This window comes from Heptranchias perlo, chromosome 31, assembly GCF_035084215.1.
Source record: "Heptranchias perlo isolate sHepPer1 chromosome 31, sHepPer1.hap1, whole genome shotgun sequence".
Lineage (NCBI taxonomy): Eukaryota > Metazoa > Chordata > Chondrichthyes > Hexanchiformes > Hexanchidae > Heptranchias > Heptranchias perlo.
This window is the reverse complement of record NC_090355.1, coordinates 35,339,820-35,365,530: the sequence shown is the minus strand read 5'-3', so window position 1 is coordinate 35,365,530 and position 25,711 is coordinate 35,339,820. Positions and strand designations below refer to the sequence as shown.

Genomic DNA, 25,711 nt, shown 5'->3' with positions numbered 1-25,711 from the left:
GATCCCAGCTTTTTATTTCCAGATTTTTAAAAACTGAATTCAAATTCTCAAACTGCGGTGGGATTTAAACTCAAATTCTCTGGATTATTAATCAAGGCCTCTGGGTTACTAGTCCAGTAACATAACCACTACATTACTGTTCCCTGAATCAGTCCACACATGCAGAAATCACTGGACAGTGAGCAGGAATCCGGGCTGGCTTTTTTTTTGCCCACCCTACCATAGAGATCCTGAAACCAAATGGAGCGCCTCTCCCCCCCACCACCACCAAACTCTGCCCCAGCTAACTAAAATGGATTTCAGATTAACGTCCGTGACCTGTCAGGAATTAACAAACAGATTTCCAGTCTCAGTCTCATTCATTGTTCCTTGTGGCAGGTTCCTGATGTTTGGTGGGGGGGGGTGGCAGCAGAACAGATGCTTCCAGCAGGGAGGGAGGTTGGATGGTGAGGGTGGGCAGGGAGGGAGTTTGGACGGGGAGTTCCCCTCCCGTCTCGTAGGGACTAAACCTGTGAACCCATTAACAATGATAAACAGACTGGCCTTGTGAGGAGGTCTGAGAGCAGCTCCTCTTGTCAATTAATGGTCTGTGATTGGGGCAGAAAATATCAACAAACCAATAAGTTTTATGTAAATATTTTAAATTTGAATGAAGATTAGAAAAATACATGAGAAATTGGAGCTCTGAGAATCTCGGTGAGAGACGCCCCATAACACGATTGCAGCAGATGATGAAACAGCTGCTCCATGATCTGAAACCATTTAGGTGTTTTAAGTTGTTGAAAGTGAAGACTTAAATGATTTATTTCTCAATGCAGATTTACAAGACTCCCCATTTTGTCTATTCCAAATCTTCCTTTTTTTCTCCTCGCTGGTGTACAGGTCCACGTGGACCGCTCACCCTCTCCCCATACATTGAGTATAAGTTACGATGTCGGGGAGATTTTTATTTTTGCAGGGGGTACCCGACCTTTGGAACAAGTTGCTGGCTCGTGCAGCGTGCGTGGATTCACTGCAGGTGTCCAAAAAGGGGAGCTGGCCTTGTTTCTGGCTGGGTCCGGTATCACAGCATACAAAGAGTAGGTGGGGTGTTGGGCGACATTTCTCATAGTCACTGTGGTCACCTGGAACTCATTTTGATCGTCTTTGGGGTTGGGGGGTCAGAGAGGAATTTTCCCATTTTTTTCCCCCCCCCTGAGTTGGCCTTGGATTTTCTGTGTTTTTCGCCTCTCCCAGGAGATAACGTATTTGCCGGTGGGTGGGGAGCGATGGCGAATCAATGATTGTTGCACCACGACGGGTTCGATGGACCAGCTGGTCTTTTCCTATCCGTCATTTTCGAATGGCCACCTGGGCAGTTCATCCCTTCCAAGACTAAACAGTGAGCGTTGGCAGGGAGAGTCATCGTCACCAAATCCAAACCTTACCTCACCCAAAATCCATGTGTATGTGTGAACAAGTGAGAAGGACATTGGTGAGTAGCTGATTTCCCCCCTCCCTTTGGTGATATAGCCTGCCGCCACTCACTATCGAGTTACATGTTTAGAATGGGTGAGGACAGTTGGAGATTGTGGAACTCTACCCAAGCACAAACCCTCACCTTCAACAACCAGCACAGCAACTTTAATGCAGTAAAACACGGAGACAAAACCCCAGCCGCTGAACAGGGGTAGCAGAAGACATGGGGGAGGTGACCAAAGGCACAGTCAAAGAGGTAGGAGGGTATTGGGGGTGGTGGTATCAAGGAGGAATGGGGACTTGGGGTGCAGATAGTAGGATGGGGAGTCAGAGAGGGTTTTGGGTGTACGTGGAAGGGGGTATTAAGCAGGGATGGGGTGTTGGGTGGGGGGTACTGGGGGAGGAGGGATTGAGATATTAGATGAACATTGGGTGGAGGGGAGTATGAAGTAGGAATTGAGTGCAGAGCGGGGGAGGGGGGTGGGGCGCAGTGGGGGTTTGGGATGGGGCGCAGTGGGGGTTTGTGGAGGGGGGATGGGTTGCAGTGGAGAGTTTTGGGGGGGATGGGGCGCAGTGGGGGATAGGTTGGGAGAAGGGGATGGGTTGGGAGAAGGGGTTTGGGGGAGAAGGGGATGGGGCGCAGTGGGAGTTTGGGGGAGAAGGGGATGGGGCGCAGTGGGGGTTTGGGGAGAAGGGGATGGGGCGCAGTGGGAGTTTGGGGAGAAGGGGATGGGGCGCAGTGGGGGTATGGAGGGGGGATGGGGGGTGCAGTGGGGGGATGGAGCGGGGGAGAGGGCGCGGTTAGGGGGTGCACTGGGGGGGTTTGGGGAGGGGGATGGAGAGGGGGAGAGGGCGCGGTTGGGGGGGGATGGAGAGGGAGAGGGCGCGGTTGGGGGGGGAGGGAGAGGGCGCGGTTGGGGGGGGGATGGAGAGGGAGAGGGCGCGGTTGGGGGGGGATGGAGAGGGGGAGAGGGCGTGGTTGGGGGGTGCAGGGGGGGGTTTGGGGAGGGGGAGAGGGCGCACTGGGAGGGGGTTTGGGGAGGGGGGATGGAGAGGAGGAGGGGGTGCACTGGGGGGGCGCGGTTGGGGGGTGCACTGGGGGGGGGTTTGGGGAGGGGGATGGAGAGGGGGAGAGGGCGCGGTTGGGGGGGGTTTGGGGAGGGGGGATGGAGAGGGGGAGAGGGCGCGGTTGGGGGGTGCACTGGGGGGGGCGCGGTTGGGGGGGTGCACTGGCGGGGGGTTTGGGGAGGGGGATGGAGAGGGGGAGAGGGCGCGGTTGGGGGGTGCACTGGGGGGGGTGCGGTTGGGGGGTGCACTGGCGGGGGGTTTGGGGAGGGGGATGGAAAGGGGGAGAGGGCGCGGTTGGGGGGGGGGTTTGGGGAGGGGGGGAGAGGGCGCGGTTGGGGGGTGCACGGGGGGGGTTTGGGGAGGGGGGATGGAGAGGGCGCGGTTGGGGGGTGCACTGGGGGGGGGTTTGGGGAGAGGGCGCGGTTGGGGGGGGTTTGGGGGGGGGGATGGAGAGGGCGCGGTTGGGGGGGGTTTGGGGGGGGGATGGAGAGGGCGCGGTTGGGGGGGGGGGGTTTGGGGAGGGGGGGAGAGGGCGCGGTTGGGGGGTGCACGGGGGTGTTTGGGGAGGGGGGATAGAGAGGGCGCGGTTGGGGGGTGCACTGGGGGGGGTTTGGGGAGAGGGCGCGGTTGGGGGGGGTTTGGGGGGGGATGGAGAGGGGGAGAGGGCGCGGTTTGGGAGAGGGCGCGGTTGGGGGAGGGGGGATGGAGAGGGGGAGAGGGCGCGGTTGGGGGGTGCACTGGGGGGGGGGTTTGGGGAGAGGGCGCGGTTGGGGGGTGCACTGGGGGGGGGGGTTTGGTGCACTGGGGGGGGGGGTTTGGGGAGAGGGCGCGGTTGGGGGGTGCACTGGGGGGGGGGGTTTGGGGAGAGGGCGCGGTTGTGGGGTGCACTGGGGGGGGGGTTTGGGGAGAGGGCGCGGTTGGGGGGTGCACTGGGGGGGGGGGTTTGGGGAGAGGGCGCGGTTGGGGGGTGCACTGGGGGGGGGGTTTGGGGAGAGGGCGCGGTTGGGGGGTGCACTGGGGGGGGGGATGGAGAGGGCGCGGTTGGGGGGTGCACTGGGGGGGGGGTTTGGGGAGAGGGCGCGGTTGGGGGGGGTTTGGGGGTGAGAGGGCGCGGTTGGGGGGTGCACTGGGGGGGGGTTTGGGGAGAGGGCGCGGTTGGGGGGGGTTTGGGGAGAGGGCGCGGTTGGGGGTGCACTGGGGGGGGGGTTTGGGGAGAGGGCGCGGTTGGGGGTGCACTGGGGGGGGGGTTTGGGGAGAGGGCGCGGTTGGGGGGGCGCACTGGGGGGGGGGGTTTGGGGAGAGGGCGCGGTTGGGGGGCGCACTGGGGGGGGGGGGGTTTGGGGTGAAGACAAAAAATGAAACAGGTGAGAAATGAACCGAGGGCTGAACCGGAACCGGAAATGTGCGTCACCTCGGAGACCAGGTTCACAAAATGGCGGGCGGAGCTTGTTAGGCTGCGACTCGTCCACCGGCCCCGCGACACCGACCGACCGACGGGCACCGACCTGCCCTGATGGAGGCCCAGGACCGCAGTGAAGCGCTGCAGGCGGAGAGGGAGCGGATCCGGCGGGAGATCCTAGAGCTGGAGCACCGCCTGGGGGTGGCAGGCGGGAAAGAGAGCGGTGAGTGAGGGGCGCCTAACAGGGAATGGCCTCAGCCCGGGGGGAGGGGAGGTAGTGAGGAGGGATTGGAGAGGGGGAGGGGTAGGTTGGGGGGAGGTGGTGTGAGGAGGGGGAGGGGAGGGTGAGGTAGTGAGGAGGGATGGGGGGGTTGGAGAGGGGGAGGGGAGTGGAGGGGTTGGAGAGGGGGAGGGGAGGGGTTGGGGGAGTGGAGGGGTTGGGGGAGGGGAGGTGGTGTGAGGAGGGGGAGGGGAGCTGCCCTGGGAGTATTTGATGGGATAGTGCAGAGGGAGCTTTACTCTGTGATTAAAAACAGAAAATACCGGAGAAGCTCAGCAAGTGAGGCAGCATATGTGGAGAAAGGAACAAAGTTAATGTTTTAGGTCGAAGATCCTTTCGAACCAGAAGATGTTTAAACAGTTTTTAAACTTCATCGAGTACAGAGCCAGGCAAAGCGGGGGAGGGAGGGGAGGAAAGAACAAAAGGGAAGATCTGTGATGGGGCGGAGGGCAGGAGTGATTAAATGACAAAAGGGATGATGGTGTGAGGCAAAGAAGGTGGTAATGGGGACAGGTTAAGAAACAAAAGATGGGTTTAGAGGAGCTGTAAATGGCAACAACACGACCGTTACCAGCACCCTCTGTCCGAAAAAATGGGAGCAGTGGTTATGATCTGAAGTTATTGAAATCAATGTTGAGTCCAGAAGGTTGTAAAGTGCCTAATCGAAAGATGAGGTGCTGTTCCTCGAGCTTCATTGGAACAGTGTAAGAGGCCGAGGTCAGAGTGGGAATGGGACAGAGAATTAAAATGGCAAGTGGCCAGAAACTCAGGGTCATGCTTGTGGACAGAGCGGAGGTGTTCAGCAAAGTGATCACTCAGTCTGCATTTGGTCTCCCCAGTGTAGAGGAGACCGCCTTGTGAGCAGCGAATATAGTATACTAAATTGAAAGAAGTACAAGTAAACTGCCGTTTCACTTGGAAGGAATGTTTGGGGCCCTGGACGGTGGGAAGGGAGGAGGTGAAAGGGCAGGTGTTGTATCTCCTGCGCTCGCACGGGAAGGTGCTGTGTGAAGGAGAGCGGGTGTTGGTGATGGAAGAGTGGACCAGGGTGCCGCGGAGGGAGCGGTCCCTTCAGAATGCTGGAAGGAGAGGGGAAGATGTGTTTTGTGGTGGGATCACGCTGGAGGTGGCGGAAATGGTGGAGGATGATCCGTTAAATGTGGAGGCTGGTGGGGTGAAAGGCGAGGACAAGGGGGACCCTATCGTGGCTCTGAGAGGGAGGGGAAGGGGTGAGGGCAGAAGTGCAGGAAATAGGACGGACACGGTCGTGGGCCCCCTCAACTACAGTGGAGGGGAATCATCGGTTGAGGAAAAAGGAAGACATATCGGAAGCACTGGTGTGGAAGGTGGCATCGTCAGAACAGATGCGACGGAGAAACTGGGAGAATGGAATAGAGTCCTTACAGGAAGCAGGGTGGGAGGAAGTGTAATCAAGGTAACTGTGGGAGTCGGTGGGCTTATAATAGATATTGGTTGACAGCCTAACCCCAGAAATGGAGATAGAGGAGTTGGGGAAGGGAAGAGTCGGAGATGGACCATGTGAAGGCGAGGGAAGGATGGAAATTGGAAGCAAAGTTGATGAAATTTTCCAGTTCGGGGCGAGAGCAGGAAATGGCACCGATACAGTCATCAATGTACCGGAAAAAGAGGTGAGGGAGGGGGAGCTGAGTAGGGCTGGAACAAGGAATGTTCCAGAGCTTTACTCTGTATCTAACCCATGCTGTACCTGCCCTGGGAGTGTTTGAAATAGACACTATTGGAGGAGGGCAGGAGATGCGAATGTCATCCACCCTCACCTCTGATCGCCTGAAGACTGATCTGAATGGGGTTTGAAGGCCGTGATGAGTTGAGATTTTCCGACCTGGTATTGCCAAACCCTTCCTGGGTGTCTCTGACCAGGAGATGAGCACTTAATCTTCTCTCTGAGCCAAAGTAAATTCCAGAGATAAACAGGGGACGATGTGGAGTGATATTTAACACAGATTTATGTTGTACACTCTGCCCATCCAAAGCCATGTTGTACAGCTACAATCAAAAGGGGCATTACAGTTCAGAATAGCCAGTGCATGATATCCCTGGGTTGTGAGAGCTGTGACTGGGTCTGTCTCACTGGTTTCAATTCCCAACACCTGCAGTATAAATCCAGCCTCCCTGTCCTGGTCTGACTGGGGATGTATAGTGAGAAAAGCAGCACCATAGGATATCAGGACTGTACTAATCAGGCCTGGCAATTTTTATTGCTAATACCCCTTTGTCTCGATTAACGTCCTGTAATCCCCTTTCATACACGCCTCGTTGTGCAGTTTGGGCATGTCTGACGTCCAGTATTAAACAGAATCTTCCTTCTGCCCTCTCTCCCATCCTGACATGCAGCGACTATAGGATAATACTTTCTTTTTTCCCCCCCCACAACAGGGTACGAGGATGAGGAAGAGGAAGATGAGGAAGAGGAATGTATTTCTGCGGTAAGGATGAATTTGCACACTTATCTCCCAGGCTGTGTACCTCTGGCGCTACTGCATCAGCTTGTAGAGGGCCAGGTGAGCTGGGAGCAAGCCCCTGGTGACTGGACTCTGGGTCCAGCTGTTAAATCTCAATTGCTGCACATAAGCTGTACAGTTCTTTATTCTCCTGTCGTTTCCCTGCTCCACATGACTATCACAACTGAGTGGCTGGGTTATCCACCGTCCCCAGGCCTCTGGTCACACTGTTGTTTAGCCGGATCTTAGAGGAGCAAAAGTGCCTTTCTTTTCATAGAATCATAGAAGTTTACAACATGGAAACAGGCCCTTCGGCCCAACATGTCCATGTCGCCCAGTTTATACCACTACGCTAGTCCCAGTTGCCTGCACTTGGCCTATACCCATCTTACCCATGTAACTGTCCAAATGCTTTTTAAAAGACAAAATTGTACCCGTCTCTACTACTGCCTCTGGCAGCTCGTTCCAGACACTCACCACTCCTTTGAGTGAAAAAATTGCCCCTCTGGACCCTTTTGTATCTCTCCCCTCTCACCTTAAATCTATGCCCCCTCGTTATAGACTCCCCTACCTTTGGGAAAAGATTTTGACTATCTACCTTATCTATGCCCCTCATTATTTTATAGACTTCTATAAGATCACCCCTTAACCTCCTACTCTCCAGGGAAAAAAGTCTCAGTCTATCCAACCTCTCCCTAAAAGTCAAACCATCACGTCCCAGTAGCATCCTAGTAAATCTTTTCTGCACTCTTTCTAGTTTAATATCCTTTCTATAATAGGGTGACCAGAACTGTACACAGTATTCCAAGTGTGGCCTAACTAATGTCTTGTACAACTTCAACAAGACATCCCAACTCCTGTATTCAATGTTCTGACCAATGAAAGCAAGCATGCTGAATGCCTTCTTCACCACCCTATCCACCTGTGACTCCATTTTCAAGGAGCTATGAACCTGTACTCCTAGATCTCTTTGTTCTATAACTCTCCCCAACACCCTACCATTAACGGAGTAGGTCCTGGCCCGATTCGATCTACCAAAATGCATCACCTCACATTTATCTAAATTAAACTCCATCTGCCATTCATCGGCCCACTGGCCCAATTTATCAAGATCACGTTGCAATCCTAGATAACCTTCTTCACTGTCCACAATGCCACCAATCTTGGTGTCATCTGCAAACTTACTAACCATGCCTCCTAAATTCTCATCCAAATCATTAATATAAATAACAAATAACAGTGGACCCAGCACCGATCCCTGAGGCACACCGCTGGTCACAGGCCTCCAGTTTGAAAAACAACCCTCTACAACCACACTCTGTCTTCTGTCGTCAATCCAATTTTGTATCCAATTGGCTACCTCACCTTGGATCCCGTGAGATTTAACCTTATGTAACAACCTACCATGCGGTACCTTGTCAAAGGCTTTGCTAAAGTCCATGTAGACCACGTCTACTGCACAGCCCTCATCTATCTTCTTGGTTACCCCTTCAAAAAACTCAATCAAATTCGTGAGACATGATTTTCCTCTCACAAAACCATGCCGACTGTTCCTAATCAGTCCCTGCCTCTCCAAATGCCTGTAGATCCTGTCTCTCAGAATACCCTCTAACAACTTACCCACTACAGATGTCAGGCTCACCGGTCTGTAGTTCCCAGGCTTTTCCCTGCCGCCCTTCTTAAACAAAGGCACAACATTTGCTACCCTCCAATCTTCAGGCACCTCACCTGTAGCTGTCGATGATTCAAATATCTCTGCTAGGGGACCCGCAATTTCCTCCCTAACCTCCCATAACTTCCTGGGATACATTTCATCAGGTCCCGGAGATTTATCTACCTTGATGCGTGTTAAGACTTCCAGCACCTCCCTCTCTGTAATATGTACACTCCTCAAGACATCACTATTTATTTCCCCAAGTTCCCTAACATCCATGCCTTTCTCAACCGTAAATACCGATGCGAAATATTCATTTAGGATCTCACCCATCTCTTGTGGTTCTGCACATAGATGACCTTGTTGATCCTTAAGAGGCTCTACTCTCTCCCTAGTTACTCTTTTGCCCTTTATGTATTTATAGAAGCTCTTTGGAATTAACCTTTGCCTTATCTGCCAAAGCAATCTCATGTCCCCTTTTTGCCCTCCTGATTTCTCTCTTAACTCTACTCCGGCAATCACTATACTCTTCAAGGGATCCACTTGATCCCAGCTGCCTATGCATGTCATATGCCTCCTTCTTTCTGACTAGGGCCTCAATCTCCCGAGCCATCCTAGGTTCCCTACTTCTACCAGCCTTGCCCTTCACTTTATAAGGAATGTGCTTACCCTGAACCCTGGTTAACACACTTTTGAAGGCCTCCCACTTACCAGACGTCCCTTTGCCTGCCAACAGACTCTCCCAATCAACTTCTGAAAGTTCCTGTCTAATACCATCAAAATTGGCCTTTCCCCAATTTAGAATTTTAACTTTTGGGCCAAACCTATCATTCTCCATAGCTATCTTAAAACTAATAGAATTATGATCACTGGTCCCAAAGTGATCCCTCACTAACACTTCTGTCACCTGTCCTTCCTTATTTCCCAAGAGGAGGTCAAGTTTTGCCCCCTCTCTAGTTGGGCCATCCACATACTGAATGAGAAATTCCTCCTGAATACACTCAACAAATTTCTCTCCATCCAAGCCCCTAATGCTATGGCTGTCCCAGTCAATGTTGGGAAAGTTAAAGTCCCCTACTATTACCACCCTATTTTTCTTGCAGCTGTCTGTAATCTCCTTACATATTTGCTCCTCAATTTCCAGTTGACTATTTGGGGGTCTGTAGTACAATCCTATCAAAGTGATCTCTCCCTTCTTATTTTTCAGTTCTACCCATATAGACTCCGTGGGCGAACCCTCGGATATATCCTCTCTCACTACTGCCATGATGTTCTCCCTAATCAAGAACGCAACTCCTCCCTCCTGCTCTATCTTTCCTAAAGCATCTGTACCCTGGAACATTGAGCTGCCAGTCCTGCCCCTCCCTTAGCCATGTTTCAGTAATAGTTATAACATCCCAGTCCCATGTACCCATCCATGCCCTGAGTTCATCTACCTTGCCCATCAGACTTCTTGCATTGAAATAAATGCAGTTTAATCTAGACTTCCCTTGGTCTTTGCCCTGCTTTCTCAGACCATCTGTCCGGTCATGTTTTGTACACTCTCCCTTACTGCCTTTTGTTTCTGTCACCACTTTACTTCCCACTGACTTCCTGCATCGGTTCCCACCCCCCTGCCACTTTAGTTTAAACCCTCCCCAACAGCACTAGCAAACACTCCCCCTAGGACATTGGTTCCAGTCCTGCCCAGATGCAGACCGTCCAATTTGTACTGGTCCCACCTCCCCCCCCAGAACCGGTTCCAGTGTCCCAGGAATTTGAATCCCTCCCTCTTGCACCATCTCTCAAGCCACTTATTCATCCTAGCTATCCTGTCATTCCTACTCTGACTAGCCCATGGCACTGGTAGCAATCCTGAGATTACTACCTTTGAGGTCCTACTTTTTAGTTTAACTCCTAACTTCCTAAATTCAGCTTGTAGGACCTCATCCTGTTTTTTTACCTATATCGTTGGTACCTATATGCACCACGACAACTGGCTGTTCACCCTCCCCCTCCAGAATGTCCTGCAGCCGCACCGAGACATCCCTGACCCTTGCACCAGGGAGGCGACATACCATCCTGGAGTCTCGGTTGCGTCCGCAGAAACGCCTGTCTATTCCCCTTACAATCGAGTCCCCTATCACTATAGCTCTGCCACTCTTTTTCCTGCCCTCCTGTGCAGCAGAGCCAGCCACGGTGCCATGAACCTGGCCGCTGCCACCTTCCCCTGGTGAGCCATCTCCCCCAACAGTATCCAAAACGGTATACCTGTTTGAGAGGGGGATGGCCACAGGGGACCCCTGCACTACCTGCCTGCACCTCTTACTCTGCCTGGTGGTCACCCATTCACTTCCTGCCTGTACTCCCTTTACCTGCGGTGTGACCAACTCGCTAAACGTGCTATCCACGAGTTTCTCTGCATCGCGGATGCTCCACAGTGAGTCCACCCGCAGCTCTCGCTCACTTTCCCCCCTGTGCGTGCCCCCTTCTCCCCCCCCCCCCCCCCCCCCCCCACCTCCCCCAAAACCTGGTTGACTCAAAAAAAAAAAATAATTCTCCCTGCCCCACATGCACTTTCCAGCAGGGTTCATGGGATAGCGATCTACACAACTTACTGTGCCTCCTAACTTGATATACAACTTTCTATCCCTTCAGCTAAGTCATTGACAAATATGGTGAAAAGCTGAGGCCCCAGTACGGATCCCTGGAGACACTACTTGTCACATCCTGCCAATCAGGACGAGCCTTTTATCCCCACACTCTGTTTCTAACCACCTTTCCACTTTCCAATTACCAACCCATCAAAGTTACCTCCATTCTGTGTGCTTTTACTTCTGCTAATAATCTCTTGTACAGACACGTACCAAATGCCTTCCCGAAGTCTATATAGACAACATCCGTAGACACTCTCCCGTGTCCTTTGTTTTGAGGAACTGCAGTGATGACCTGAGGGAGGTGCAATTGAGTAAATGTTGTTTTGTATCCAGGTGGAAGCTCCCAGCGGGGAGACGCGCCTCAGCTCCCGGACAACAACATGGGCGAGGAGGGGGACGACCTTCCCGAGGACCCCGAGACGTGTCTCCAGATGAACTTGGTGTACCAGGAGGTGATTGTGGAGAAGTTGCAGGACCTGGAGCTGCTGCTCACCCACAATAAAGAGCAACAGGTGGGTGTGTGAAGGGTGAGGTGGGGGAGTCCATGATGGGTAGAATTGCTGCACTGGTCCTGCACCTTTTTATATTGGGAGATGTCTGTGGCCACCCAACCTGTGTTGGTGCAATAGAGGATTCAGCACGAAATGTCTGCTCCTTGGCTGCCTGTAACTGGAAGGGTTTTTTTCCCCAGCCTCTCCCCTCTCTCTTCCGCTTTCCCTCCCCTCCTTTCCTGACGACACTGACTCCTGCAGTAATGTACCTCATCTAAGTGACCATTCTCCTGTGTGTGGGGCCTAAACTGAGTGTGCCCGGTTATTCGACCATGTGAGACATCGCAGCCAATTCCGATCCTAACCCCCACCCACGCCTCTTCAGCCGTGGTCTCTGGCTAGCGATCACTTACAGGGGCACTGGCAGTTCTAGCCCTTGGGGCTCTGAAGCCAATTGTAAATCAGCTAACTCAGCGCAGAGCAAGAATGGAAACCTGGGACCTGTGTGCCTTTCCCCCTGTCGAGGCGTTTGGGAATCCCTTGATCAATACGATTCTGCAGCTGATGGCAGCCTCGACTTCCCAAATTCTACAGGGAGCTCCTGTCACCAATAGTTTAGTGACTTCACAATCAGTGTATTTTGCCCATCGATCCTAAATGTGATCGGGGTGGGGGGGGATGCCAAGGTCATTGAGACTCTCTCTACCCCCTCAGGCTTGTTGCAGTGCAGATGCCAAACCATTTCCCAGTCTGTCTTCCTTCTCTGGAAGGGAGAGAGGCCCCCATCCCACCACAGGGACTGAGCAAGGGGAAACACCGATGTCTGTCATTCCTCATTACCGTGCTAGATTTACCTGCGTTGGCAGTGAAGGGGTCGGGCGGTTGGCGGTGGGGAACATAGGAACAGGAGGAGGCCATTCAGCTCCTTGTGCCCGTTCCACCATTCAATTAGATCATGGCTGATCTGTATCTTAACTCCATTTATCCGCCTTGGTTCCGTAACCCTTAATACCCTTACCTAACAAAAATCTATCGCTCAGTTTTGACAGCTTTTTGGTGGAGGGAGTTCCAGATTTCCACTCCCCTTTGTGTGAAAAGTATTTCCTGACATCACCCCTGAACGGCCTGGCTCTAATTTTAAGGTTCTGCCCTCTTGTTTGGAACTCTCCCCACCAGAGGAAATAGTTTCTATCTACCCTATCAAATCCTTTAATCATCTTAAGCACCTCAATTCGATCACCGTTTAATCTTCTATACTCGAGGGAATACAAGCCTAGTCTATGCAACCTGTCCTCTTAATTTAACCCTTTAATCCCGGTATCATTCTGGTGAATCTATGCTGCACCCCCTTCAAGGCCAATATATCCTTCCTGAGGATGCCCGGTGTTGACATTCAGGCGATGTCCCCTTACTCTGGCAGCGAATACACGGTGTCCTTGTTCTCTCCCACAGACTGGAATAATGTGGGACATGGCAGGTCACGGGCTGGAGAAAACTAAAGCCACAAGGGGCCAGGCTGCCACCATGTACCTGGGACACTTCATGAAACCCTACTTCAGGGATAGAGTCACTGGCCTTGTGAGTATTTTTGAAGTATGACAATTAAACTTTGTAATGTATAAGTTTGTTTCTGGTGCCGGTTGTTATTTGCGGTCTCGACTGTATAATGAGCAGCAGCAGAAACTGTCTCCTCTCATCTGGAATGAAGTGAGCAGGTTAAGCTTCCCAGATATCTGGCATTTTCTAATGTTGAAGTAAAGGTGAGAAGCAGTCCCTTTCTCCCCCTTCCCCAAACACACACCGTGGGCTATTATTGGAGTCAGCTGCCGTCCACTGCCTTGAGCAAGTGAACGCTCGTATTTGAGCTGAGACGGTGAGTGTTGGCCGGCTGTTTGTCTGCAGGGGAGAGGAGAAGGCTCCTGTTCTCCCCTGAACCTATGCAGACTTTGCAATTGCTTATTTTTTTTCTCTTAGCCAGGGGGCACTGAGCCCCTGTGACTGGTGCTGATGAGGTCGGTTAATTCAGCAAAGACTGTGAATGAGACCACAGAATACAACAACTTGCATTTATATAGCACCTTTAACATAGTAAAACGTTCACAGGACTGATTATCAAACAACGTTTGACACCGAGCCATGAGATATTAGGATAGATGACCAAAAGTTTGGTCAAAGAGGTAGGTTTTAAGGAGCATCTTAAAGGAGGAGAGAGGTGGAGAGGTTTAGGGAGGGAATTCCAAAGCTTAGGGCCTAGACAGCTGAAGGCATGGCCGCCAATGGTGGAGTGATGAAAATCGGGGGATGTGCAAGTGACAGGAATTGGAGGGGCGCAGAGATCTCGGAGGGTTGTAGGGCTGGAGGAGGTTACAAAGATAGGGAGGGGCGAGGCCACGGAGGGATTTGATAACAAGGATGAGAATTTTAAAATCAAGGCGTTGCTGGACCGGGAGCCACTGTAGGTCAGCGAGCACAGGGGGTGATGGGTGAACAGGGCTTGGTGCGAGTTAGGATACGGGGCAGCAGAAATAATTCGATCCCCACAATGTGTAAGGGCCATTTTTTTTTGTTCTACTTTTCAATGTTTTTACCATGCCCTGTAGTGACCAGCTTGCCCACTATTATCCACCGGCCACATCGATCCACCCAACCGAACCTAAATGGGCAAATTCACTCACTCACCTGACGAAGGAGATAATCTCCGAAAGCTTGTGATTTTCAAATAAAACTGTTGGACTATAACCTGGTGTTGTAAGATTCCTAACATTGCAGCAGCCAGACTCACGACCATCTCTCTCATGCCCTCCCACTGCTGCTCTGCTCCTCACTCCTGCACCTCCTTCCCCACTGGGAGAAAGGCCACGGGGGACCAGCTAAATTACATTCAAAACTCAACTTCATCAATGTCCCCAGTTGGTAATGGGGGTCTGAAGGTATGATCATATTTTTGAGAAAGATAAACTCCTTCATAAATATTTGTGGCTGTGAACGTTGCCTTCGGTCTGGGCTGAATGTGTAACTAATCATTTTTCTGACCCCACCCCCTGAACCATGTAATCGGGTGTGGCAACATAGTGGTTCTGGTATTAGATTAGCACCCCAGAGATCGTGAGTTCAAATCCCACCATTGCAAATAGTGAAATTGAATTCAGTAAATCTGGTGATTTGTTGCTGCCACCAGAAAACAGACTAAGAGCCCAACTGGTTCACTAATGTCCTTCAATGGAAGGGAACCCGCCATCCTTACCCAGTCTGGACCTACACGTGACTCCAGTCCAACACTGTGTGGTTGACTGTCAGTGCTCTCTGAGGTGACCGAGCAAGCCACTCAGTTATCAAACAATCACTGTCTGATCTCTGAACGGGCAATAAATGAGGCTTCGTCAGCGTCATTCACACCCACATCACTCAAACAAATTTTTTTTTTATTCGTTCATGGGATGTGGACGTCGCTGGCGAGGCCGGCATTTATTGCCCATCCCTAATTGCCCTTGAGAAGGTGGTGGTGAGCCGCCTTCTTGAACCGCTGCAGTCCGTGTGGTGAAGGTTCTCCCACAGTGCTGTTAGGAAGGGAGTTCCAGGATTTTGACCCAGCGACGATGAAGGAGCAGCCGATATATTTCCAAGTCGGGATGGTGTGTGACTTGGAGGGGAACGTGCCAAATTACAACAGCTGGTTCCCTGTAACTGTAGTGCTGTTTAAAATCTCTACTTAAACTTTCTCTCTCCCTTTGTGCTCAGGGTCCACCAGCAAACCAAGACACGAAGGAAAAGGCTACACAGGGCATCAAAACCTTTGAGGAGTTTTTCTTAATGAGCTGTAAGTATTACAGTGGAAACTGGGGCCAGAAGCATGAGAAGGTCTTCTTTTAATCATATTTTAAAAAAGGCTTTGATCTCTTCTTTCGGACCATGCCTTTGGTACTTTCTCTTTCCCTCTCCTGAGGTGCTGCATAGGAAAGGAGGAAGGCATTCAGCCCCTCAAGCCTTAGCTCTATATTCCTTGATGCCCTTACCCAACAAAAATCTATCGATCTCAGACTTGAAAGCTCCAATTGTCCCCCAACGTCCACAGCCTTTTATGGGAGAGTTCCAGATTTCCACTATCCTTTGTGTGAAAAAGTGCTTCCTGATTTCCCTCCTAAATGGCCAAGCTCTAATTTTTAAAATTGTGCCCCCTCATTCTTGATTTTCCCCCCCCACCACTCCTCCAGAGGAAATAGTTTCTCTATCATAGAAAGGTTACAGCACAGAAGAAGGCCATTCAGCCCGACAAGCCCGTGCCGGCTCTCTGCAGGAGCAATCCAGCCAGTCCCACTCCCCCGCCCTTTGCCTGCAGCCCTGCAAATTTTTTCCCTTCAAGTACTTATCCAATTCCCTTTTGAAAGCCACAATTGAATCTGCCTCCACCACCCCCTCAGGCAGTTACATTACAGACCACAACCACTTGCTGCGTAAATCTGTGAACTCTGGTTCTTGACCCTTCCGCTAATGGGAACAGTTTCTCTCTGCCTACTCTGTCTAGATCCCTCGTGATTTTGAATACCTCTATCAAATCTCCCCTCAACCTTCTCAGCTATAAGAACAACCCCAGCTTCTCCAGTCTATCCATGTAACTGAAGTCCCTCATCCCTGGAACCATGCTAGTAAATCTCCTCTGCATCCTCTTCAAGGCCTCCACATTCTTCCTAAAGTGCGGTGCCCAGAAGTGGGCACAATATTCCAGTTGTGGTCGAACCAGTGTTTTATAAAGGTTCATCATAACTTCCTTGCTTTTGTACTCTATGCCCCTATTCATAAAGCCCAGGATCCTGTATGCTTTTTTATCCGCTTTCTCGACCTGCCCTGCCACCTTCAACGATTAGTGCACATATACCCCCAGGCTGCTGCACCCCCTTTAGAATTGTACCCTTTAGTTTATATTGCCTCTCCTCGTCAAATACCTATCAAATCCTTTTAACATTTTAAACACCTTTCTGCACAGTTCCTGACTGAGCAGGGGACCAGCCTGCACCCTGCCAGGTTACCCTCTAGGGGGTGAGAGAGCGCAATCTGGAACGATTGTCCTATCTTACATGGAATTACATAATTTACAGCACAGAAACAGGCCATTCGGCCCCACAAGTCTATGTCAATGTTTATGCTCCAGGTGAGCCTCCTCCCACCCTTCACCTAACCCTATCAGCATATCCTTCTATTCCTTTCTCCCTCGTGTGTTTATCTAGTTTCCCCTTAAACGCATCTACACTATTCGCCTCAACTACTCCTTGTGGGAGCGAGTTCCACATTCTAACCGCTCTCTGGGTAAAGAAGTTTCTCCTGAATTCCCTATTGGATTTATCAGTGACTGTCTTATATTTATAGCCCCTAGTTTTGGACCCCCCTCCCCCACAAATGTAAACAACTTCTCTGCGTCTAACCTATCAAACCCTTTCATAATTTTAAAGACCTCTATTAGGTCACTTCTGTCTTTTTTTTCTAGAGAGGAGTCCCAGTCTGTTCAATCTTTCCTGACAGTTTTAGCCTCTCAGTTCTGGTATCATCCTAGTAAATCTTTTTTGCACCTTCTCTAGTGCCTCTGTATCCTTTTTATAATATGGAGACCAGAACTGTTCACTATGCTCCAAGTGTAGTCTGACCAAGGTTCTATACAAGTTTATCATAACTTCCCTGCTTTTTCTTTTGAGTCCCTCATTGGCACTGGACCACATGCCAAGTTTAACTGTCTGTGTGCTAAGTTAGCTGGGCTCTGTTAGGGGTGGGGCCTCTGTTACTGACCGTGGCTGCTCAGCGGTCCTACTCCAATGTGGCAGCCCACATACCAGTCTCTGCTTCTCACTGTATGTTAAGCTGCTTAAGATGTTTCAGTGTAAATGTATTCTGCAAAAGTTCTGATGCAGGGTATTAAAGTAAATGTTTTATTATTTCATTCTTGGGCTGGAGGCGCTGCTGGCAAAGCCGGCATTTATTGCCCAACTCTGGTTGCCCTGAGATGGTGGTGATGGCCCTTCTGTGCAACTGAGTGTCTTGCTAGGCCACCAGAGGGCAGTTGAGAGTCAACCACTAGTGGGGACTGAAGTCACACACAGGCCCAGACCGAGTAAGGGCATCAGGTTTCCCTCCCTAAAGGGACACTAGTGAACCTGTTGTATTTTTACGACAATCCGACAGCTTAATGGTCATTTTTACTGATACCAGCCTTTTATCAAGTTGATGATGGAATAGGATGATGATTCTCCACAGATTGGGGGAGGGAAGCTGCAGGTACGGTCATCTCCTTGTCTGAGCCACGTGTGATGGGCCTGTACTGGGTGGAGGCTGCGATGTCTCCCTTTTTGAGAGGGTGGCATTGGCTGGGGACCTCCTGCTTGGCCAATACCTGGTGCCTCCCAACACTTGCTGAAGGCGGGGGGGCCCTTGATGGAGCTTCAGGCAGACCTGAGGTTCAAAGGATGCAATAATAAGTTACAAAAGACAGGGTCAGCTTCTGGACAAGGTGTCTTGATATTTGCCTTTTCACAGGGAAGCAGAGAGACAAGGAGAAGCTCCGGCACTCGATTGCAAGTGACTCGACACAGCGTCTCCTACAGCCCAAACTCTTGAGGTAAAATCTCTTTCTTTTATCTGTCATTCACCTTATGGTGATAGACCATAAGAGATAGGAGCAGGAGTAGGCCATTCGGCCCCTCAAGCCTGCTCCCCCATTTAATGAGATCTTGGCTGATCTGATTTTTACCTCAACTACACTTTCCTGCCCTTTTCCCATATCCTTTGACTCCCTTGCTGATCAAAAATTTGTCTAACTCAGCCTTGAATGTATTCAATTACTCAGCCTCCACAGCTTTTTGGGGTAAAGAATTCCAAAGATTCACGACCCTCTGGGAGAAGAAATTCCTCCTCATTTCCGTCTTAAACGGGCGACCCCTTATTCTGAGACTATGCCCCCTAGTTTTAGATTCCCCCATGAGGGGTAACATCCTCTCAGCATCTACCCTATTGAGTCCCCTCAGAATCTTGTATGTTTCAATAAGGTCTCCTCTCATTCTTCTAAACTCCAATGAGTATAGACCCAACCTGTTCAATCTTTCCTCATAACCCTTCCATACCCGGAATCAACCTAGTGATCGATTGGTCAGTAAAGCAAGGGCAAAATCTGAGGCTCCGTCCTCACTTGGCGCCAACGTGTGTTTTGAGGGCGTGAAAATGCATGTAATTACATAGTGTTTTCATCAATGTCTGAATGCAAAGTTACACTCCTCCATCCCTGACCAGTCACATGGCGCTCTCTCCTTAGGTTACTCGTTAACTCAAGTGGTGACTGGGAGATCTGTCTGCTTACCGGCCTCCCACTTTGCACCCTCCGTAAACTTGAGCTCATCCAAAACTCGACTGCCCGTTTCCTAACTCTCACCAAGTCCCATTCACCCTTCACCCCTGTGCTCGCTGACCTACATTGGCTCCCGGTCCGGCAACTCCCCAATTTTATAATTCTCATCCTTATGTTCAAATCCCTCCATTGGCCTCGCCCCTCCCTATCTCTGTAACTTCCTCCAGCCCTACAACCCTTCCAGATCTCTGGCCTCTTGCGCATCCCCGATTTCCATCGCTCCACCATTGTAGGCCCCAAGCTCTGGAATTCCCTCCCTAAACCTCTCCGCCTCTCTACCTCTCCTCCTTTAAGATGTTCCTTAAAACCTAACTCTTTGACCAAGCTTTTGGTCACCTGTCCTAATATCTCCTTATGTGGCTTGGTGTGGAATTTTGTTTGATTTACGCTCCTGTGAAGCGCCTTGGGACGTTTTACTACGTTAAAGGCGCTGTATAAATGCGAGTTGTTGATATCTCCCGGGGGGGGGGGGGTGGGTGGGTGGGAGGGGCTGATATCGTGGCCTTGGAAAAGGTTTGAGAAGAGCCACAAGAATAATTCCCATCTACTCAAGAATAAGAATAGGCAGGATGTTGGGCGGTTCCACTTTTCCCAGCGAGTAGTGAGCCTCTGGAATGTGTTGCCGGCTGGTGTGATGGGTGCTGACTCTCTGCCTTCAAGAGGGAGCTGGACCGGTTCTTGTCTGGAGCAGAGATTGCATTATATAGAAGGTAAGCGATTTACCAGTTACCATATGCATGGTCTGTGTGATCTGGATGGTTTCGATTGCCTAAGGGCGTCGGAGAGGATTTTTAGTCTCATTTTGGCCCTATGGGGTTTGTTTTTGATATTTTGCCCCTCCCAGGAGATTACACGGCTGCTAGGGGAGCACATGGAGTGTCTGGTCATGCTCCGTGCATCGTGGGTGTGGGCAGGCTTGATGGGACCAGCTGGTCTTTCCCTGCCTGTCATTTTCCTATTACTTTTTGCACATCCATTAATTATCTGTTCTCCCCTGCCCCGGGAAGGTGCTGACTCATTGAGTCACAGCTGCTGTTCACCTCACCCAAGCCTAGACGATAAGTGTTTGTGCGGCATTCAACCGTAGGAGGCATCACAGTTGAGTCTTGACATTTGTTCACTGGCCAGCAGGGGTCGCTGGTCAGTGATCAGCTGCTGGAACCCTGGCTGTATATTTACTTCCCTACCCCAGGGGCACTGGGACCAAACATGCCCCTACTGCTATCTTGGCTGATAAGAGCACAGGCCATGGATCAAACCTTGGACTCTCTAATTTTCCCCTCTGTTTGTAGGCTTGAGTACTTGAACAAGAAGCTGAAACTGTCCCGCGTCGAAGCGGATAAAAAGACCTTGAGGAAGCAGATTGGTGAAACTGAGCGAGGAATGGACAAGATCAAGTGAGATAATCTTCCTGGCAACAGGCATTTTTAGAAGCGTATCTAATCGAGTGTTAGTCATCTCCTCGTATCGACCGATCCACATTATGCTGTCTCTTCATTTTGTTTTGCCCTCTTTGTAGGGCATGGCCCTCACATGGGTCAGTAAGAGCACTTCTCAAGTTCACTGCCGAGGTGCCCGTGTGTTTGTGCGCAAGAGTGACTGTGGTTGGGGGTGTGTGTGTGCGGTGGATTGTGTGTGTTCTCTTCTGGGATGACTAGTGGGTCGTCTCATCAACATATGAAGGGGTGTGGCCAAACTGTTGGTCCCTTTTTCAGATGTTTATCGACTTCCCGTACTTTGACAGCATTTTCTGTTTTTAATTTCTATCATTTAGGGTGTTACTTTTCACAGATTTGACCTGCTGAAAGCATGCAAGAAAGACGTGCTATTCTTGCGCACAGCAAGATCCCATGCACAGCAGTAAGTTGAATGACCAGCCTTTGTGTTGGTTGGGGCTGGAGAGTTACCTAGGACCCTGGGAGAACTTCCTGCTCTTTCAGTAGTGCCGAGGGACATGTAACATCCACCTGAGCCACAAGAATTGGCAGGTTATGCTACGTAAGCTGCTGTATGTTAAATTTTCCCTTGCTCTTCTTTCCTGGAGATCTTGATTTGAAAGTTCCTTGAAATGTGTCCCCTTGCTTTTTTTAAATGTATGTTCATTTTTATCTTGATTTCTCTGCTACCTTTCTTTAAGTGCCCTGCTGCTGCCTGAGCACCTGACCCCACTGACCCGTGTTGGGGTACGGCTCCCTGTCCCACTGACCCGTGTTGGGGTACGGCTCCCTGTCCCACTGACCCGTGTTGGGGTACGGCTCCCTGTCCCACTGACCCGTGTTGGGGTATGGTGTCTGTGCCCCTCTAAATCAGTCAGCAGAGCGTGTCAGAGCAAGCTGGGCTTCTCGGGATTTGCTTTCACTCATACGGGCAAGTGAAACAGCTTTTGAGTGGAATTGGATTGGATATCCTCCTAGTGAGGAGCAGAGCAGAATTTGATTAATCGGAGCGGGGGGGTATGGTATTCTAGAACGTGCTTCATTTTTCTTTTTTTCATTTGGGAGAGGAGTATTACACGTATCTTCCTGTTTTAACCCTCTCTGGTGCCACAGGTGAGTTCCCATCTGCTGTCGTACAGATTGCCTGAGACAAAACTACCTGCAATGCAAGCTTTTGCCCAATGGAAAACACAGTTTTCCCAAACTTTCTCCCAATTCAAAGTTGGAGCCTGGAGGAAGGAGAGCTCGAGGGCAGAGGAATAATTGGGCTAGAAAGCACATGTGATTGTCCCCATTTTAAAGTGAGACATTCTGTCCTTATTTTATAAATTCCTGTGTCTATATTCATGATGGGAACTGCCTATGTAAGCTTGTAATTATGCCCACCGCCTTCCATAGAGGGGCTGCAGTGCTTCCACTGACAGGAGGGTGTAATGACAGCGTGATGATGGTGTTTAAAAGGATAACAGTAGATAGAAACTATTTTCTCTGGTGGAGGAATCCAGAACAAGCGGGCACAACCTTAAAATTTGAGCTAGGCCGTTTAGGAATGAAATCAGGAAGCACTTTTTCACACAAAGGGTAGTGGAAATCTGGAACACTCTTCCCCCTAAAGACTGGAAGTTGGGGGACAATTGAAGTTATCAAGATTGAGATAGATATATCCAAGAAAAAATAAGGGTATCAAGGGATTATGGAGTTGAGGTGCAGATCAGCCATGATCTAATTGAATGGCAGAACAGGCTCCAGGGGCTGAATGGCCTCCTCCTGTTCCTATGGTTACAAAGGCAGTTATGGACATAGGAATTTATATTGGATAATATGAAGTGTGTGCAGATGTAAGATTTTTAATAATACAAATGGCTTTCAATGATTTTAGTTGATACTCTCTAGTTATTAGTGTATTGAATTCCGATTGTGTATGAGCTTCGGATCAGGAAGATCCTGGACCCTATCTTCACCCCAAAAGCTGAGCGCCTGGCTCCAGCTGATTGGTGGGGCCACTGACGTATGTTACACGCAGGTGGGGTAATAAGGGGTGGAGACGGAGCACTGACCACCAGTGACCAAATTAGGACATGCTGGGTCCAAACCCACAGGACGAGCGTGTTGACGAAGCCTGTGATGGCGCTACAATGGGAATCGTACTCCAGGGTATGCTTTAAACTTGCTGGCAACTGCCAAGCAGCGAGATAACTTTCCATCTTGTGTGTGAGTATTTACTGTACTGTACCCGTTGGTTGATATTTCTGTCAGACACAGTGGCGTTGTCTGCTGAAAGTGAGGAACTGTATTTTAGCTACATATTGATTTATTTGGGTCATTATTATCATGGTGTGTATTGATACCCCACTAAGTATTTTGGCTGGGGAGTGAGCTAAACAAGGCCTCCTTTCTTGCTGTGTCTCTTGTTTTTGCTGATGTATTTAATTAAACTTATTAAGGGTACAGTTATTGTCAACAAGTGATCTAAATATTTCACTGTTTTGAAACACAAAAGTGACTGAGTATTACAGCTGGTTTGAAGGTATGTTGCTAGTAACTCTAGCTGTGGTTTATAAAAGAGTGTTACTCCTTAACTTTCTTATAGCCAGATGACACAACGCCAGTTGTTGGGAAACAGGTTTGATGACCACGACTGGATAAAGATTGCCAACATCGATGTAAGTATGTTTAGGGTTAATCCATTTGGTTCAGGGTTTCTCCCTGCCCCATCCCATTATTCTCCCCCTATTCCTCTTCTCTGCACGTTCCCCCCACCCCCTCCGGATATCTACTGAATGTAGTGACTCTTGCTTGAGTACAGTTTCAGAGGCACTTGATGGCCTTTAGACTGTACAGCAAGTACTGACCGGGTATTCTTTCACTCTGGGGGTTAATCAAGCACTCGATCCTGTCGTGGCCTGATGTCCACACGCGTGTCGATTGAGCAAGGGGGCACTGGGTAGCGATCAGGAGGAAACCCCTTCCTAATCCAGTGGTGTGCAGGCTGATTGTGGTGCTCTTATCTGAAATTAACTCTGTCTAGACCAGGGATTGAACCTGGCACCTTCTGGTCTGTGTGACTTGCCTACTGAATCCTCAGGGGGTGGCTCTCATGGAAGAGCATCAAATATATATCTTTTTTAATAAAACAGTCTTTCCTTCCAAGTTGCCCCCCAACATTTAGCCTGGCCCCCACTCCGCATACAACGCTGGGTTTTTATGCGGTGGTGACAGAGTGATCATTTGTGTTTGCAGTTTGATGGGAGTCGCAAGGCGGAAGATATTAAAAGTGTCTGGCAGAACTCTGAGCACCCAAGCATCAGCAGAGCAGAGTGGAGCAGCGAGGAGGTGGAGCGGCTGATGGAAATTGTGGAGCGGGCCGGCTGTGTGGACTGGCAGTGGATTGCCAGTGAGCTGCAGGTACGGAGTGTCGTGGTGGGGGGGGGTATTCTCTTTGTGTGGGTGTTGGCGGGGCAGTTTGACATCGTGGATGGGCTTCGTCCTGTCTCTGGGAGGCACTGGGCAGCAATTGCCAGCGTGGAATCCTGGTGCGTTTTAGGAACAGGAGGAGGCCATTCAGCCCCTTGATCCTGGCTGATCTGTATCTTAACTTGGTTCCGTAACCCTTAATACAATCGGCTTCTAACTACAGAAAACAAATCCAGCCACAGTTTAAAATCGGACATAGTTAACCCTTTTCTCTCTCACTCTACTCCCTCCCTCCTGTTCCTGCTACAGACGAACCGTACTGCTTACATGTGCCTTCAGAAATATCAAGAGCTTAATAAGGACCGGAGGAAAGAGTGGACCGCGGAAGAAGATCAAATGCTGACCGAGCTAGTGCAGAAAATGAGAGTTGGAAACTTCATCCCGTACACCAAGAGTGAGTGTGTCTGGAGTGCAGGGCTGGCACCCGGGTTCAAATCCAGCCCGGAATCCGAGGATGAACCTGCTCGGTTATAAAGGCTGGGAGTGGGATGTACTGATTCACTTGTACCCAGCTTGCTAGTCTTCTGCGGGAAGAGTGAAGCTCACGGTGCAAAGTGATTTCTATGTCGAAGTTATGGGACGTTGCCGGAGCAGTGTAGAGAGAGCTCTGCCCTGCATCTTGCCTCCAGTAGATGTACATGCTGCTGATACTGGTTGTATGAAGCGGAAAGTATTCTGTGCACCAGCAGTGAGTCCCCCCCACCTCGATGAGCACAGAAATCCACCATATTCCTCCTCTCTTTCCTCTCCTGCCAGACCAAAGATACACTCCACTGCCTCAATGCTGAGGTGTACTTCCAGGAGTGCTGCCGACTTTCAGAACCTAATCAAAGCATCCAAACTCACATGCGAGCCCAGATAGCAAGTGTGGATAAGAAATCCAACCATGGGGGGGTATCACCACCAAGCCTAAGCCTCTGACGTCCACGCATTGGATGGTAATGGGAATTCTCGCTGATATTCGCACCCTGACACAGACTGCTACCAGTGTCCTGGAAGCTATCTCCACTCTCAGTACAGCCCTGAGTGCTCGGGAGAGCTTCAGTTGGTAAGTCAGAATATGCACAAAAGCTTGGGTACCTTTTGGATCTGATGCCAAGGAAACCCCTTCCCCGCTTTCCCTGGATGACCCTCTGTTGCAACCAAATTATTTGTCATTTGAGGGTCAGCTCCCTCACTTCAAACCCGCTGGGCTGGGTCTTGATCTGTGGAGCATTTGCTCAAGTCCTTTGGCAAAAACACTCACCTGTTGGCCCCAGTGAATTTATCTTGAGTTGTTCAGACTGGAAAGGTCCCGGGTTCTGAGTCATCTGCTCTCAACCCAGGGTGGCATCTGGGATCTACAGGTGACCTCCGTTCCCTTTGGTTCAGGAAGGGTAAAATCAGCCAGGGTTCCTGCTCCTAGGGTGCTCGCTGACCAACTGAGAAATCTGTGTGATAGGAGCTTCCCCTAATGGCTCAGCGGGTAAATGCCCTGCCTGATGGGTGATACTGGCCCCAGGAAGGTCCCGGTTCAATCCCTGGTCTGTGCCTGGATGGCTTAACTCAGCTGGCGCACTGAATGACCTCCATACCCCTGGGCTAGGGAGGGAAATATCAGCTCCGTTTCCTGCTCCTAATCGCTATCCAGTAACTCGTGGATGTCCGGTTCGGGCTAGGCTGTAATATTTCCCTGGCCCAAATAGCCTGCACCTGAAAAATGGCTACTTTGGGTGTTTTTTTTAATAACTAATTCTGGGGATGTGGGCGACATTGGCAAGGCCAGTATTTATTGCCCATCCCCTAGTTGCCCCTTGAGAAGGTGGTGGTGAAGGTGCTCCCTCAGTGCTGATAGGTCAGGAGCTCCAAGGTTTTTGACCCTGGGATGATGAACTCCAGCACAAGTCAATGTCTTCAGGGGATCGGGGCAAGTAAACAACGCACCCCATGTACCCAAATAACTTTAATCTAT

General features: G+C 50.5%; 1 protein-coding gene and 1 non-coding gene across 4 annotated transcripts in view; both read left to right on the top strand.

Annotated features, from left to right (window-relative positions):
- Positions 1 to 4,058: 4,058 nt before the first annotated feature.
- snapc4 (small nuclear RNA activating complex, polypeptide 4) overlaps positions 4,059 to 25,711 on the top strand; it is a 44,383-nt gene continuing 22,730 nt past the window's right edge. For 2 of the 3 annotated variants that reach the window (XM_067969985.1, XM_067969984.1), the window contains exons 1-10: positions 4,059 to 4,148; positions 6,621 to 6,670; positions 11,309 to 11,487; positions 12,919 to 13,044; positions 15,205 to 15,283; positions 17,986 to 18,067; positions 20,143 to 20,247; positions 22,877 to 22,949; positions 23,527 to 23,691; positions 24,010 to 24,154. In XM_067969985.1, the coding sequence (XP_067826086.1) occupies positions 6,658 to 6,670; positions 11,309 to 11,487; positions 12,919 to 13,044; positions 15,205 to 15,283; positions 17,986 to 18,067; positions 20,143 to 20,247; positions 22,877 to 22,949; positions 23,527 to 23,691; positions 24,010 to 24,154 (967 nt within the window). In that variant the 5' untranslated portion in view covers positions 4,059 to 4,148; positions 6,621 to 6,657. Of the gene's footprint in view, positions 4,149 to 6,620; positions 6,671 to 11,308; positions 11,488 to 12,918; positions 13,045 to 15,204; positions 15,284 to 17,985; positions 18,068 to 20,142; positions 20,286 to 22,876; positions 22,950 to 23,526; positions 23,692 to 24,009; positions 24,155 to 25,711 lie in introns of those variants that run through there. The other variant, XM_067969986.1, reaches the window with a different exon arrangement.
- Positions 6,040 to 6,135, top strand: LOC137300759 (Z30 small nucleolar RNA). Its single transcript, XR_010958155.1, has one exon. It is a non-coding gene; the product is annotated as a Z30 small nucleolar RNA (small nucleolar RNA).